This window comes from Dendrobates tinctorius, unplaced genomic scaffold (assembly GCF_039654945.1).
Source record: "Dendrobates tinctorius isolate UK_male_01 unplaced genomic scaffold, ASM3965494v1 ptg000151l, whole genome shotgun sequence".
NCBI classification, from domain to species: Eukaryota; Metazoa; Chordata; class Amphibia; order Anura; family Dendrobatidae; genus Dendrobates; species Dendrobates tinctorius.
Window position 1 is genome coordinate 10,774,559 of NW_027361818.1, and position 17,967 is coordinate 10,792,525.

At 47.1% G+C, this 17,967-nt stretch overlaps 1 protein-coding gene across 1 annotated transcript; it reads right to left on the reverse strand.

Annotated features, from left to right (window-relative positions):
* Positions 1–9,469: 9,469 nt before the first annotated feature.
* On the reverse strand, positions 9,470–17,389 carry LOC141049983 (vitelline membrane outer layer protein 1 homolog). Its single transcript, XM_073546820.1, has 3 exons — positions 17,033–17,389; positions 11,998–12,113; positions 9,470–9,851 (listed from the first exon to the last, which is right to left on the reverse strand). The coding sequence occupies exons 1-3, from the start codon at positions 17,180–17,182 to the stop codon at positions 9,560–9,562; spliced, it is 558 nt and encodes a 185-aa protein (XP_073402921.1). The 5' UTR covers positions 17,183–17,389; the 3' UTR covers positions 9,470–9,559.
* Positions 17,390–17,967: the final 578 nt, after the last annotated feature.

Below are 17,967 nucleotides of genomic sequence, written 5' to 3' on the forward strand. Positions count from 1 at the left end.
GTGGACGCACTACAAAACCTCACGTTGCACATGTGCACCTGCTTCGACTCAAGGTAGCCAGCAACGCTCCATTGCTTCCCCCACTGTAAGACCACCGGTAAACACACCACCAGCAATAAATGTTGAGGTGTTGTCGCAAGGCCAAAGCAGTCAGGGAATCACAATGTTTTTGCAACGAAAGACTGAATCTAGGCCATCAGCACCATCACCATCACCAACCCCCCTTAGTCTGCCATGTCCACCGCTAGTTCCCCCATATGCAACTCTCAAGTCCAGCTCACCCTAGCAGAGACTCTGAGTAGGACAAGAAAGTACTCATCCTCTCATCCACGTACACTGGCTTTGAACGCCTATATTGCCAAACTGATCTCATTAGAGATGATGCCCTTCCGTTTGGTTGAAAGCGTAGCGTTCCAAGAGATTATGGCCTACGCTGTCCCATGCTATGACCCACCCAGTCGGCACTTCTTTTCTAGAAAATCCATCCCTGCCCTCCACCTACATGTGAAAGACCGCATTGTCCATGCACTCAAACAATCAGTGAGTGGAAAGGTGCACCTCACAACAGATGCATGGGCCAGTAGGCATGGCCAGGGCCGTTACGTGTCCATCACTGCGCACTGGGTTAATGTGGTGGGTGCAGGGTCCACAGGGCACAGCGACGGTGGGAGAGTGCTGCCTAGCCCACGGTATAGGAAACAGATGCCTGTAGGTGTTCGACCCTCCTCCTCCAGAAGCGAAAGCTTGTCGACAGAGCGCAGTCGCACGAGCACTCCATCCGCAGCTGCTAGTGTTGCACAAGAGGTGTCCCACTATCGAACAGTTAGTGGTAAGCGTCAGCTGGCTGTTTTAAACATGATGTGTTTGGACGACAACAGACACACCGCGGAGGTACTAGCCGAGTACTTGCAGCGAGAAACTGAGTCATGGCTGGGCAGTCTACTGTTATGATTGGGTCACTGAGGAGGAGAGCAAGACCAAGCAAGCCACAGAAAACCAGAGAGGTTGGTAACTAAGCGGATTGCAGACCCCTGATCCTATCCACACAACTAGCAGTAGCCGTGGAGTGTGCCTACGATGATCCTAGACGCCTCAGCACAGCAGCTAAATAAGCCTAAAGCAAGAAAGGGGAAATCTAAACTGCCTAGAGCAGACCCCAAAGGAATAGATAGCCCCCAAACATATAATGTCGGTGAGACAAGATGAAAACACAAATGCAGGTAGGAAAATAGACTGAGCAAACTATGGGGCCCACACTGACTAGACAGGACAGGAAAGGAAAGACACTGTCTGCAATCACGCAAAAAACCCTGCAAAAAAGTCCACGTCTGATAGAAAAATACTGAAGTTGCACGACTTCGCCCACTATATCAGCACTCTGGTATATTCTGAAAGCAGAGCAAAAAGAGGCCAATCTAATAAGGGACAAAAACAATGCCATGTCCGTCATGCTCGCCATGTCTGTTTTGCCGCATGACCCCTGGAGCAGTATGCACGTGCACCGAACTATCATGCCTGCCATGTCTGGTGTGCCGCATGACTCCTGGAGCGGTGTGCACGTGTACTGAATTCTCATGCCCATAATGATGACATAATAATGTCTCGTGCTGCAAAATGCCTGGAGCAGTGTGCACGTGCGCCTTACCACATGGCTGCATGCCGTTGCTAGGTAACCATCCGTCTCTGCTCTGATTCTGCAATCCTCTGTATTCCTGGAGCCCCTGATCATGTGACCTTTCCTATGTTCCAGCACTGTCTGGTTCTGCAATCCTCTATGTATTCCTGGAGCCCCTGATCATGTGACCTTCTCTATGGTTCAGCCCAGTCTGATCTAGCAACGCTCTCTATGATCGTGGAGGATCTGAACCGGAAGTCCTTCCCTGATCCTCACCCGAAAGTGCAGGTGCTATGGTGCTATATCAGACCGCTCCTTCCTACGGTCGGGGCCGGAGTATCGTGTTGCTTCCCTGCATGACTGCTTGGTCTGCTCGGTCGCACTCTGTATTCTGTGGCCCTGCACTCTGCCCTGTAGTGCGTCTCTGCACATGCTCTGTGCTTGTACTCTGCCTCTTGTCCCGTGCCTTGTCTTGTGTTTGTCCTTGTGCCATGTTTTGTCTCTGTCATGCTTGGACTTGTAGTCCTTCCTGTGTTCTCTGCCTTGCCTGTTTCGCCATGTCTGGCCTTTGCTATTCTGAGCCTTGCAGTACTTCCACGTTCTCTGTCTCTGCCTGGTTTTCCATACTCTGTCTTATGGTGCTCTCTTGCACATTCCATGGCTAGTCTCAAGGTTCTCCCTTGACCCGGCTCTGGGCTTCGGCCTTCGCTCCGCTGCTAGTCTTATACTCTCTCTGACCCCGCTCTGTGCTTCTGTCTACTTTCCGCTCCTTGTTCCGTACCTTGTCTAGCTTTGCCTTGTTTCTTGGTGTGCCGTTTGCATGCGCCTGGCCTTCCTAACCTCCTGTTTGTGCCTCAGCTGTGCCCGCCCTAGCCGTGCTTGCCTGCTTGTGCCTCAGCCGTGCTCGTTGGTCAGTGACAGCTGTGTCATCTGCTATGCCCAAGGCGGGTTCGCTGGAGTCTTGCCCGACTGTTTGTGCTGCAGCCCGACCAGCTAGCCAGTGCCCAGTCATGCTCTCTGTGCTTCCTTGCACCCACGCTGTCTCTGCACTGTGCTTTGCGTGCTTCTATTAGCACGCGCAGGCCCTCGCCTGCCCCATGGCATACCTCCCCAGTGATTCAGTAAAAGTACGTGCAGGTTTTGCCATGTACCCTGTCGTGCCCTCTTGCATGCACAGGTCCTAGCCTATACCCTGGCGTGCCCCTCCGCACGCGCAGGACTCTGCTTTTAACCCTGACCCTGGCATGCCCTCTGCACGCGCAGGACTCTGCCTTGAACCCTGACCCTGGCATGCCTCTTTGCATGCGCAGGACTCTGCTTTGAACCCTGACCCTGGCATGCCCTCTGCACGCGCAGGACTCTGCCTTGAACCTCCACCCTGGCGTGCCCTCTGCACGTGCAGGACTCTGCCTTGAACCCTGACCCTGGCATGCCTCTTTGCACGCGCAGGACTCTGCTTTGAACCCTGACCCTGGCGTGCCCTCTGCACGCGCAGGACTCTGCCTTCAACCTGACCCCTTGGCACGCGCAGGACCCTGTCTTGTATGTTGAACTTCGAACTCTGGCGTGTTCCCTACACACGCACCATGTTTTGCACTTTGAACCTGGCGTGACCCCTACACACGCACCTTGCCTTTCCCTGGACCCTGGTGTGCCCCAGCACGCACCCTGCCTGGAATCTTGCCTTGGACTCTGGCGTGTTCCCTAAAACGCACCATGTCTGGAGATCTGTCGTGCCTCCTCGCTTGAACCCTGGTTTGCCTTCCGGATGCCCGGAACCTGCCGATCGCTGCCAGAGATGGTAAGCGTGATGACTGCGGCCTGATATCCGGAGCTGATGTCTGCAACCTGATGCCCTGATCCTGTCGATCGTTGCCATTTGTCCGGAGTCCGATGCCATTGAGCCCTTGCCTGTACCCAGGCATGCCACCTGGTACGTACCATGCCATGGACCTTGGCGTGCCACGCACGCACCTTGCCGTGTTTGCTTGTTATCACGTTTTTGCACTGAATGTTGTCCTGAATTTGCCTTAATGAAGATACCTTGAACTTATGTCTTGTCTTGTTTCCTGCACTCGTACCTAGTGCCTACTTGAGCCGGCCGTCTGGTGCCACCCGTCGTGGTGGCTCACCCCCTTGGTCTTGCCCCTGACACTCTCTGTATAGGGGGTGGTTCCTCACAAGGTCAGCTCGCCCTAGGTGGGTGGGTGCCAGGACCCAGAGGGTCCACTCTAAAGAAAAAGTCGACTCAGCGTAAGCTGACCTCGTCACAAACAAACTGGCACAAGCAGTAACATATGGATGGTGATTCAGCACAGCCCCAGCCGGAGCTGGCTGACCCACACAAAACTGAAATAGGCAAAACCAGATCAAATGTGAACAATAGCAAAAGAACACTTATTTGAGCATGCAGGGACTGAGCTGGAAACTAAGATCTCAGGAGGCAGGAAAAAAATCACCAGCAGGGATAGAGGGAGTCGGCTGTCTTAAATCCAGTCTGAAACCCCAGATCTCCAATCGTCCTTCTCATTATCAGGTGGCAAGCCTCTGTTAATCAGATCAGCTCCATTACCTTCAGTAACCACCAGAGGGAGCCCAGAAAGAGAACTCTCAACCCCTCTGTCAATATGACCAGTTCCACTAATTTTAGTAGTAACCAGAGGTAGGCCAGAAAGCGAATTCACAACAGTCTACATCTTGAGCCAGGCAAGGTAGTCAGTGATAACGGCCGTAATTTTGTGGTGGCCATAGCCCTTGCAAAACTCAGACACATACCTTGCCTGGCTCACACCTTGAACCTGGTGGTGCAGTGCTTCCTAAATAATAATCCGGAGTTAACAGCCCTGCTCCATAAGGTGCGACGACTGTGCTCGCACATCCGTCGGTCGCCCATAGACTCCAGTCATATGCAGAGGCTGCAGCGATTGCTCCACCTCCCCAAGCACCGCCTAATCATAGACGTTGCAACAAGGTGGAACTCCACCATGCACATGGTTGAGAGGCTGTGTGAACAGAGGCAGGTTGTAATGCATTTTTGGGAGGATACACGGGCAGGCAGTTTGAGGGCAGACATGGAGTTGTCGGGTGTGCAGTGGTCAAAGCTGAAAAACCTCTGTAAAGTCCTTCGGTGTTTTGAGGAATGCACACAGCTGGTAAGCGCCGCCAACGCCATCATAAGCATGAGCATCCCACTTATTCGTCTGCTCATGCAAACTTTGACACACATTAAGGATCAGGCGTCTGCAGCGGAGGAGGAAGAGGAGGAGCGAAGCCTTGATGACAGTCAGGCATTGTCTGCTCAGGGAACTGTCTTGGACGAGGTGGAGGAAGAAGAGGAAGAGGAGGAGGATGAGAGGGATGATTATTTTTCGGAGGAGGATGCTTCTCAGGGGGGCAAGAGAAAATATTGGCTTACCAGGGTCAGGTACAGGGTTTGTGCTTGACTGGAGGGATGTGGATTTGCCAGAAAGTGCTCCTCCACCCACCCCTGTCAGTGCATCATTGACACCTGGAACATTGGCCCACATGTGTGATTATGTATTGCGGATCCTAAAAAGGGACCCCCACATTGCCAAAATTATGAAGGATGACGACTACTGGTTGGCCAGCATCCTCGATCCACGATATAAATGCAAATTACAGAATATCATGCCACAGGAGAACCTATAGCTAATATTGGCGAACAAACAAGCAACTCTGGTAAACCGTTTGTTAGAGGCATTCCCAGCACACAGCATCAGTGCAGGTTCTACCACGAGCCATACTGGGCCAAATGGAAGAGGTGTTCGTGGTGCACACAGCCAAACTGGCATTGGAGACAGGGGTTTCATGACCATGTTATGGACTGATTTCTCGAGGACTGCTCACACAACTGTTAATACTGAATCGATTGCAACAGACAGGAGACAGCAGTTGTCAACTATGGTTCAAAATTACCTCTCCTTCCCTATCGATGTTCTCCCTCACAGTTCATTCCCCTTTAACTACTGGGCCTGTAAACTGGACACCTGGCCTGAATTGACACAATATGCCTTACAAGAGCTTGCTTGCCCTGCTGGTAGTGTGCTATCAGAAAGAGTCTTCAGTGCTGCTGGATCAATCCTGACAGAAAGAAGGACCCGGCACATGTCGGCCCAAAATGTTGGTGATCTCACCTTAATTAAAATGAACCATGCATGGGTTTCAAAGGATTTTGTCCCACCTTCCCCTGATGACACATAGGTTGCCAGCAAAATGGCTCACGTTGTCCTCCTCTTCCTCCGACTTCTCCAATTCCTCCATTTGCAGCTGCCGAACGTTCAGCCTACACCTCAACATATGCCAGTTTTTCAACTTCCCTAACTGGGCTGTCCCCCCCCCCCCAGGGCCGGCATCAGGATATCCTTAGGCAAGTTGTATTTGAGAGGATTCTTTTTATTATTGAACAACAACTATGTTCTCAATCAACCGAAAAGTCTCATAAATATCAAAGCTTAATATTTTTGGAAGTTGGAGAGGGTTTTTTTTTAGATTTGGCTATCTTAGGAGGATATCTGTTTGTGCAGGTAACTATTACTGTGCAGAATTATTAGGCAACTTAATAAAAACCAAGTATCTACCCATCTCACTTGTTTATTTTCACAAGGTAAACCAATATAACAACACAAAATTTAGAAATAAACATTTCTGACATTCAAAACCAAAAAAAAGGGACCAACATAGCCACCTTTCTTTACGATGACACTCAAAAGCCTTCCACCCATAGATTCTGTCAGTTGCTTGATCGGTTTACGATCAACATTACGTGCAGCAGCCACCACAGCCTTCAAGACACTGTTCCGAGAGGTGTAATGTTTTCACTCCTTGTAGATCTCACATTTTATGAGGGACCACAGGTTCTCTATGGGATCGGGTGAACAAAGGGGCCGTGTCATTAGTTTTTCTTCTTTAAGACCTTTACTGGCCAGCCACGCTTTTGGAGTATTTGGATGCATGTGATGGAGCATTGTCCTGCATGAAAATCATGTTTTTCTTGAATGATACCGACTTCTTCCTGTACCACTGCTTGAAGAAGGTGTCTTCCAGAAACTGGCAGTAGGTCTGGGAGTTGAGCTTCACTCCATCCTCAAGGTCCCACAAGTTCATCTTTGATGATACCTGCCCATACCAGTACCCCACCTCCACCTTGCTGGCGTCTGAGTTGGAGTGGAGCTCTCTGGTCTTTACTGATCCAGCCTCGGGCCCATCCAGCTGGCCCATCAAGAGTCACTCTCAATTCATCAGTGCATAAAACCTTACAAAAATCTGTCTTAACATATTTCTTGACGTTTTATCTTATGTTTCTTGTTCAAAGTTGGTAGTTTTCCAGCCTTCCTTACCTTGGCCATGTCCCTGAGTATGGCACACCTTGTGCTTTTTGATACTTCAGTAATGTTGCAGCTCTGAAATATGGCAAAAATGGTGTCAAATGGCATCTTGGCAGCTTCACACTTGATTTTCCTCAATTCATGGGCAGTTATTTTGAGCCTTTTTTTATCAACACGCTTCTTGCGACCCTGTTGGCTATTTGCCATGAAACGCTTGATTGTTCAGTGATCACGCTTCAAAAGTTTGGCAATTTCAAGACTGCTGCATCCCTCTGCAACACATCTCACAATTTTTGACTTGTCAGAGTTCATCAAATCTCTCTTCTGACCCATTTTGCCAAAGGAAAGGAAGTTGCCTAATAATTAAGCACACCTTATATAGGGTGTTGATGTCATTAGACCAAACCCCTCCTCACTACAGAGATGCAAATCGCCTGATTTACATAATTGGCAGTTGGCTTTCAAGCCTATACAGCTTGGAGTAGGACAACATATATAAAAAGGATGATGTGATCAAAATACTCATTTTCCTTATAATTCTGCACACAGTGTATAGGCCCATCATACATTGGAGCATCATCCATGGGGCCCATCATATACTGGAGCATCATATGGGGCCCATCATATACTGGAGCATCATATGGGACCCATCATATACTAGAGCATCATATGGGGTCCATTATATATGGAGCATTATATTGGCCCATCATACAATGGAGCATCATCCACGGGGCCCATCATATACTGGAGCATCATATGGGGCCCATCATATACTAGAGCATCATATGGGGCCCATTATATATGGAGCATTATATATCCCCATCATACAATGTAGCATCATCCATGGGGCCCATCATATACTGGAGCATCATATGGGGCCCATCATATACTGGAGCATCATATGGGGCCCATCATATACTGGAGCATCATATGGGGCCCATCATATACTGGAGCATCATATGGGGCCCATCATATACTGGAGCATCATATGGGGCCCATCATATACTAGAGCATCATATGGGGCCCATTATATATGGAGCATCATCCATGGGGCCCATCATATACTGGAGCATCATATGGGGTTCATTATTTATGGGCCATCATATAGGGTATGGAGCATTATATGGAGCACCTATGGGGCCTATTCTGTATGGAGCATTATATGGAGCCCATTCTGTAGGGAGCAATATATGGGGCTCATTATTCTGTATGGCGCACTATGTGGTGGCCATAATACTGTATGGAGGAATATACTGTCCGGTTTTTGAGCTATTGTAGAATTTAAAAATAGATATCAGTCATGTAATGTAAGAAGTTAAGTATTTTTCATTGGACTATACCAATATTTCTCTGCCGTATCGGAGCATCATGAATTGTGGTATGTGTTAAAGGGGTCCACTGACACTCTTTCGCCCGGGGCATACGAAAACCTGGAGCTAACCCTCCCCCCCACAACTTTACCAAATAACCCCCATTTTTCAATGCTTAACTATTTATTATAAAGTAAATTAAGGTTGACAAGCTTAAGTAATAAGAATTGATGTCGTTGGCATTGAAATGGGCACTGTAGGTGTGCTTCCTGTCCTCCACTCACTGCCGACTTTGCTTCCTCATTGACTTGCATTGGGTTTCGTGGTTCAGTCGGCCTCCGACTTTTCACGATAGTCAGCAGATTTCGTTCGACTCGACTTTTTTAGAAAGTCGGGTTTCATGAAACCCGACTCGACCCTAAAAAAGGCAAAGTCGCTCATCCCTACTCAGGATCAGTAATCTAATGTTTGTACACAGTGACTGCACCAGCAGAATAGTGAGTGCAGCTCTGCAGTATAATGCAACATGTAACTCAGGATCAGTACATGATCAGTAATGTACAGTATGTACACAGTGATTGCACCAGCAGAATAGTGAGTGCAGCTCTGGAGTATAATACAGGATGTAACTCAGGATCAGTAATGTAATGTATGTACACAGTGACTGCACTAGCAGAATAGTGAGTGCAGCTCTGGAGTATAATACAGGATGTAACTCAGGATCAGTAATGTAATGTATGTACACAGTGATTGCACCAGCAGAATAGTGAGTGCAGCTCTGGAGTATAATACAGGATGTAACTCAGGATCAGTAATGTAATGTATGTACACAGTGATTGCACCAGCAGAATAGTGAGTGCATCTCTGGAGTATAATACAGGATGTAACTCAGGATCAGTAATGTAATGTATGTACACAGTGACTGCACCAGCAGAATAGTGAGTGCAGCTCTGGAGTATAATGCAGGATGTAACTCAGCATCAGTAATGTAAGCACACAGTGATTGCACCAGTAGAATAGTGAGTGCAGCTCTGGAGTATAATACAGGATATAACTCAGGATCAGTAATGTAATGTATGTACACAGTGACTGCACCAGCAGAATAGTGAGTGCTGCTCTGGAGTATAATACAGGATGTAACTCAGGATCAGTAATGTAATGTATGTACATAGAGACAGATGCAAAAGTAATTACAGCACAAATTATGATTTTTAATGATTAAGCTCCCATCCATTTGCATGAAGCTCATTTTTTGGATGTATTGTGATCAGCAACATCCAAAGTGGACATCACTGACAACACTCAAACTTGACATCATTGAGAGCGGTGTCATCTCCACGGCCTAGTGCTTTCTCTACTCTTGTTCTAATACCACAGATACCCAATTGACAAATTCCACTCCATTTTCCAAATGTTCCCCAGTAGCCATTGTGTCCTTCTACAGGGCTGTTATCTGAACATTCCATCTTGATGCTGTTAGCTGCGGTGTCATCTCCATCACCCAGTGGTTTCTCAACTCTCAAGACAAACCGTATGAAGTTTCCTCTGGGACACCATGAAATGGGAGTCCAGTCCCCCCAACTGTGGAGAAAGAGCTTGGTTCAGATGGTTGTCCATCATCTGTTCATCATCTACACTTTTTCTGCATTTAATTATAATCATAGGATTGGAAACACTTTGCCCTGTTCTGTGTTATATTTTAGGTTACACAATGTATTTTCGCATCTCTATTTCAGACTACACATCTTTTACTATTTTCTACTTGTTCAGAAAACATTCGCCAATCTCAAATTTGGCACAAATGTAGGACATTCGGATTCGTGTTCGGATACCCAAGCATTTTTTCTAAAAATTGGCCAAAGTTCGACTTTGATCAAAGTTCAACTCTGCCAAATGACCAAGTTCACTAAGGGCTCTTTCAGTCGTTAGTGTTTTCAGTAGCAGCAGGGGCCGCAAAATGTCCCGCACGTGTGCACACTGATGACACATGGATGACATCCCTGTGTCATCAGTGTGACAGTTACTGGCACCTGGGAATCAGCGGTACTGTTCTCACTGTTCCCTGGCACCAGGTGCTGAAGTGAAGACAGCTCACATCACTGTCCTCTGCTCGCAGTGCGATCAGTGCTAGCAGGAGACAATGTTGAGAGTTTTATTCAACTGTTAATAGTGAGAGCAGGCGGCGGCTGATAAGAGTATTCCACGGGTCAAATGGATTATTATCTTCTCTGCGGACACGTGAGGAATATTGAGGTTTATTATTTCAATTCTACACTGCTGTGTAAATTAATTGGGACTAAGCATTTTTTTTAAGTAAAATCATAACTTGGTTACCAGTCAGTGATTCAAACCAGTTATAACTGCTTTGAACAGGCACTCACAACTGTTAAAAACAGTTAAAACTGTTTTGAATCACTGACTGGTAACCAACTTACGATTTTACTTAGAAAAATGCTTAGTCCCAATTAATTTGCACAGCACTGTATTACAGGAGACATTGACTTCAGTGGACTGGTTGATGACGTGAGTATGGTTTAATTTAGAATCATTAAAGGAGTCTGTGTCATTATTTAAATTAAACAACTTTTTTCTGTGTATGGGTTTTTATACAATATGACAATGGGGTTAGTAATGGGTGCGTCTTATAGATGCCCCTCTATTTCTAACCTCTGGGCTTGATGTCACCTGCAATGCAAAGGTGACTTCAACCCTCTTAACTATCCACTTGCCACCGCTACAGGGCAAGTGGAAAGAGCAAGGCTAAGTGCCAGATGTGGATGCGCCATTTCTGGGGCCTGAGAGCTGATGTTTTATTCTGGGAGAGGCCAATATCCAAGGCCCCTTCCTAGGCTTTTAATATTAGCCTGCAGCTGTCTGCTTTAGCTTGACTGGTTGGCAAAAATGAGGGGGGACCCCACACATTTTTTTTTAAATTATTTATTTAAATAATTAGAAAAATAGCATGGGACCCCTCTATGCTGGATAACCAGTCTTGCTAATGCTGACAGCTGAGGGATGCAGCCCACAGCTGCCAGTTTAGCCTGGCTGGTTATCAAAAATACAGGTGAACCCATGTCATTTTTTTCATTTATTTATAGCACAGCGGCCGGCTGATGAATGCTCCCATCAGTGGCGCCTGCTCTAGTTGTTATGAGCGGCAGCAGGCATACGCTGATGGGAGCAGTAATCACATCAGAGGACACCTGTGACAGGAGGTAAACTTTTTACCTCCTGTCACAGCTGCGAGCCCACGCTGTCATCTGACAGATCGGCAATGACAACCACAGGGGTCTCTGGCAGACCCCGGGTTGCCATGCCAACCTATCGGCGCCCCGCGGTTATGTTAAGGGTGCCAATGGGCGTGATTTGTGACATGCTTCTGGAGCATGCATGGTAAATCCAGCTGTCAGAATTTGACAGCGGCATTTAACATGTTAACAGCCACGGGTGAATCACGATTCCACCCGCGGCTGTTAGGGGCACATGACAGCTGATCAGATCAATTGTCCTGTGCCTGAAAAGTGTGGGAGGGGAGAGATGTGGCTTTTGACGGTCAGTTACGTTCGTCAAACCGTTCATCGAACAAATCAGCGACCGTTTAAATGTTCGCTGAACTGAATGTCAAAAGGTTCGCTCATCTCTAATGTTTACATGAGTATGTTAGATTCGTAAAATAAAAAGCAGCAACAGATAGCATTGTAATAAAGTAACTTATATAAGAACCTACCGTCCAACTGTAGATGTAATTGTGCCGACAACATCTGTGCCTGTACAGTGAGTACAATACAGTTGTATTCCATTCAGGGCCGTGTCATCTCCTTTAGATCCAAGTGGTTTTTCCATCTGAAAATAAACAAACAGTGCGGTTCATATCAGTACATAAGGTGATATTACATAAAAGATATTACATAATGGTTAAGGATCTCTAGATTCTTAGCTGAGCAACAAAATATTTAGAATTAAGGCAGCGCACAATCATTATGGTTATAAAGGAGTCTCATTATCAGTGGCTCTACACTTAGCTTCAAGTGACACCCAAGTGAACTGATTTCTCACCACCTCCAGATTGAATTTAGAGCCTACAGAAAATGGTTTATCCCAAAGTCAAATCCAGAAGCCCAGGAAGAAGCCAAAATGAGGCGAAACCTAGGTGTTATGACTGTATAGGTACACTCACACCTATAACATACAACCCAGGAGAGACAAACACATGAACCCAACAGGTACCTGTTCAGACTAGGAAAGACCATAATCTGACTGACCCTGGTTTGTCCCTGCCTGACAACAGAGGTTGGCACACTAAGTATAGGTAATGGAGCTCCCACTCATTGTCAACTTAACCTGAATGTCCTTAACTGCGCCCTCTCTACAAATGATGTGTAACACTAGAAAAATAATAACTATAAAGTGAAATACATAAAAATCTGATAAAAAGCCACAGGCCTAAGAATGTGTTCACGCAGAGACACAGGATAGACGGAAGAAAATAAGAACCACACAACAAACGGTATACCTGGATAGCCTCCCAGACCCCAAATGTAAACGATTGAAAAGGGTACTTGGGAGGAAGACACACACACAAACCATAAGAAATGGAAAGAAAAGGCGGAAGAAACAGCAGTTGGACAGAGACAAAACTGGCTGTGGCTCAGCAGAAAGGGAAACCAAACATGCAGCCAGAGGTTATCGGATCGAGTCCTGGATCTGAAGCATGACGCTAGGGTTGGACATGAATTACTGTCTTGAGATTTTAGCTTGTAAAGCAGTTCATGTTCTATAAGATTGTGAGTAAATGGAATAAATCATGCAACTCCATGATGAATGACTGCGCTGTATGTGCCAGCCTCATGCATAATTAGGATATCATTAATGAATGAATATTTGGAGAGGTGATTATGCAGAAAATCACCTATGTTGGGATAAGCCATTTCTATGTACTCAGACAACAATCTGGAGGTGATGAGTGATATGTTCAAATGTGGAACATTTGAAACTTAGGGTACCGTCACACTAAGCGACGCACCAGCGATCCCGAAAATGATGCGACCTTGTCAGGATCGCTGGTGCGTCGCTACACACAGGCAGACTCACCAGCGATCAGGACCAGCGAGAACGCTGGTATCCATGGTACATATCGGGTAACTAAGTGCTGCGCGTCGTTTAGCTACCCGCTGTGCACCCTGGATACCAGCGTGCTTGCGCTGGGAGCTGGTATCCTGGGTAAATAACGCATAACTAAGTGCGTGCAGCCAGCGGAAGACCAACGATTAAAAATGGACCTGACTGTTCAGGCACGATCAGCGATACCCGGCAGGGGGGCCGGTTGCTGATGCGTGCCACACACAGCGATTTTGCTGGTGAGATCACTGTTGCGTCACAAAATTGGTGACACATCAGCGATCTCGCTAGCGAGATCGCTATGTGTGACGAGACCTTTAGTGTAGGGTCATATTACATGTGACAACCATGGATATAGGGAAACTTGTCTAGTAGTTCTTCCACCACCCACAGTAAAGATTCACTGATCTCTACCATTATGCAACATATGAGCACTGGGAATGAAGTTTGAAGTAGTAAGTGTCAGAAGAAAGCATCTCATCTGTCATCTCATACAACCACTTGCTCCATCATAGTCATGGACATAATTAATCCCCACTGTTCTGTCCTAGCAGTAAATGTGCTGTCTAAAAAGTTTAGTCATTTTGTGCCTCACAGTTATGTCAGGCAGATTTTCTGTATCTATTAATCCTTCCTATATTTTTGTATTGTAAGGTAACAGCACCTGCATTCTGGTGCAGTTTGCAATTATGGGAAGTTCCTAGGGCATTGTGGGATTGTTCCTGTTGCATTGTGGTCTTATTATGACTCTGTGAAAGGAACAGCAGCCATTGTTCCTGCATGCTCCTGAGGAGAAACCACACCACTCGTTTTTCTGTCTTGCTCCTTTTAAACAGCCTGCTCTAAGCATAGTTGGTAAGCTACTATCTGTGTGTTACAGTCCTGTGTTTATAAGTGCTTTTGCTATATTAAATAGGTACCATGTTTTTTTGGACTATAAGACAGATTTTTTTCCTCCAAAAATGTGGAAGAAAATGGGGGGTGCATCTTATAGTCTGAATGTCATTAATCTGGCTGAGGTGGGGGAGAGCCAGCGACGGAGCCGCAGGTCACAGAGGCAGGAGCCGGCGGCTGTGGCTAACGCCTGTTCCCGCTGCTAAAGAGAAATTAATATTCCATGCCAATGGTACAGAGATGGAGGCCCTGCATACCAAGATGGGGGGCAGTCATACCAGGAAAAGGATGGGGGCCCTGCATACCAGGACAGAGATGGGGGCCCTGCATACCAGGATGGGGGCAGTCATACCAGGAAAAGGATGAGGGCCCTGCATACCAGGACAGAGATGGGGGCCCTGCATACCAGGATGGGGGCAGTCATACCAGGAAATGGGTGGGGCCGTGCATACCAGGATGGGGATGGGGGCCATGCATACCAGGATAGGGTTAAGCAGGGGCATAACATCCATGGTCTCAGGGGTCGCAGCTGTGACGGGGCCCCTGAATGGTTAGGGGCCTGGGCCCCAGGGCCGCCAGTCAGGGCATTAATGCCCTGACTGGCGTATGGAGCCCGATGATCAGAGGAGGCCCGCATCGGGCTCCCCGACACTGCCGCTTTGAACTGTCAGCTTACGCTCCCTCTCCCATCATTCCCCGCTCTGCCTCTGACACATAGAGGGTGCGCAATGATGTCATTGTGCTCTTACTGTGTGCCAGGCTGAGCAGGAAACAGGAGCAGTGTGCACGAGGAGAAGGTGAGGAGATTTTTTTTTTTTTTTTAGTACTGGACTGTGGTGCCATTCTCGGGGGGTGCTGTATACCATGTGGGGCCCCTGTATACCATGATGAGCTGTATACCATGCGGGGCTGTTGTGCTGTATACCATGTGGTGCTGTATACCATGCGGTGCTGTATACCATGCGGAGCTGTATACCATGGGGATGCGGAGCTGTATACCATGCGGTGCTGTATACCATGGGGGGTGCTGTGCCATATACCATGGGGAGCTGTTGTGCTGCATACCATGCAGAGCTGTATACCATGGGGGGTGCTGTGCACCATGCGGTGCTGTATACCATGGGGAGTGCTGTGCCGTATACCATGGGGGGCTGTTGTGCTGTATACCATGCAGAGCTGTATACCATGGGGGGGTGCTGTGCTATATACCATGCAGTGCTGTATACCATGGGGGGTGCTGTGCTGTATACCATGCGGTGCTGTATACCATGGGGGTGCTGTGCCGTATACCATGGGGAGCTGTTGTGCTGTATACCATGCAGAGCTGTATACCATGGGGGGGTGCTGTGCACCATGCAGTGCTGTATACCATGGGGGTGCTGTGCCGTATACCATGGGGGGCTGTTGTGCTGTATAACATGCAGAGCTCTATACCATGGGGGGTGCTGTGCTATATACCATGCAGTGCTGTATACCATGGGGGTGCTGTGCTGTATACCATGGAGGGCTGTTGTGCTGTATACCATGGGGGGTGCTGTGCACCATGCAGTGCTGTATACCATAGGGGGTGCTGTGCCGTATACCATGGGGGGCTGTTGTGCTGTATACCATGCAGAGCTGTATACCATGGGGGCTGTATACCATGTGGTGCTGTAAACCATGGGGGGGCTGTTGTGTTGTATACCATGCGGTGCTGTATACCATGGGGGGTGCTGTGCACCATGCGGTGCTGTATACCGGGGGGTGCCATGCTGTATACCATGGGGGGCTGTATTTCATATGGTGCTGTATACCATGGGGGGGTGCTGTGTTGTATACCATAGGGGGTGCTGTGCTGTGTACCATGGGGGGCTGTATACCATGCGGTGCTGTGCTATATACCATGTGATGCTGTGCTATATTCCCTGTTTTACTGTGCTATATACTGTTCGGCTTTGTTATTTACCATGGATGGTACATTATATTTTATGGGGGAGGCGGTGTTATATAATATGGGGGGGCGACATTATATTCTATGGTGTAGCAAGTCAGACACCTGCCCTCCGCTCCTTTCATTCTCTATGTGTGGGTGAAGTTATGGGAGCGGTGGGGCTGTGGACAGTTCGAGGGATGGAGCCTGGGCTGGTCTCAAAGGGGCCCCGAAAATTTTGACCAGTATGAAGCCGCAAAATTCCTAGTGGCAGCCTGGGGTGGGGGGGACCCATTTGAAAGTTTGCATCGGGGCCCATATTTTTGTAGTTAAGCCACTGGGGATAAGGGAGCCATGCATACCATAATGGGTGATATTAAGTATGGAATTGACCACAGTTTTTGCTTCATTTTTTTTTCTAGCTTCCTCCCCTAAAATCTAGGTGCGTCTTATAATCTGGTGGGTCTTATAGTTAAAAAAAATACGGTAATCATCAACTTGTATATTACCTCATGTTACTGTGTATTGCAGAATATCTGTATTTTATGCTCTGTGCAGTTATATATTCTGGAATGCTCCTGTTATTTCATCTTATAGTTTCACCCTTTCCTGTCACATCTACAATCAATAAAAGAAGGTTACAACTTTACAGCCTCTTTTTCTTAAAGAAGGCAGGGGGTTTAGCTTCATGTCTCATTGCACACCCTGCTAACGTGTATGAGGACAGTATGCCCATACTTTCTGGATGCCATCCTTCTTCTAGAGTGATGGACTTGGCACCAACTTCAGGTAATGCACAGATTCCCCACAAATATCAATAAATGTCTCAGAACCCAAGTACCTTTAGGCTGAATCCACTTGCTGAGGTCAAAGGAGGGCATCGCTGTAAATCTCCCCAGTCTCCCCATCTGCCGCCGTTATCAACTGAAATAAAGTCTCCGTAGGTCAATGTAGCTTGAATTAGTAATGATGCTACAACTGAGAACAACATCTTCTGCTCTGAAATGTCAGCTCAGTGTCACAGAGGTGGTGGAAAGTCAAACTGTCATGCTCCGGTCTGAATTTATAGCCTGGATTTAGCTTATGGTTTTTTTTTCTTCGTCTGGACAACCTCTTATCACAAATACTCTTCTTCGTAGAAGTCAGTCTAGTAGTCTTGCTATATATTGACTTAGATTAAGTTGTGTATAAAAGTAATACTTTACTAGGAAAGGAAAAAGGAAACGAGGAAGAAGCGGTAAGTACACAATCTTTTACATTATGCGCTTAAGTCACAAAACTTGATGTTATACAAATGCAATAAAAGGTGGGGAAGGAAGGAGATCAAAGATAAGTAAAAAAAAAACATAAGGAGTCAAAGTTATCAAATAATGCAAAAGAGTGTATTCTGATATATAGGAGTCATACAAAGCAGCTGCAAAGAGTGTTTTTCACTATAGAGGACAAGACCAGTGCACACATTGCTCCAACAGACCCTCGACCTTGATTGGTACTATGCAATATGTAATATGTGGAAAAATTGAACAGTCAGCCGGGTTCTACAGCAGATCACAAGTGATTGCTAGAATTCTTAGCAGTGAGTTATCCTGTGATCATAGAATGTTAGAGTTGGAAGGGACCTCCAGGGTCATTGTCAGGAAAATATTAATTATCTTCCATTGTCCTGGGTATACAACCACAACTGGACTACTGCTCCTCCCATCATTGGTTGCGGCGAGGGCCAGGCCCTGCATGCAGCCCCCTTACTGTGAATTCCCACTCCCCCTCCCTTCAGGC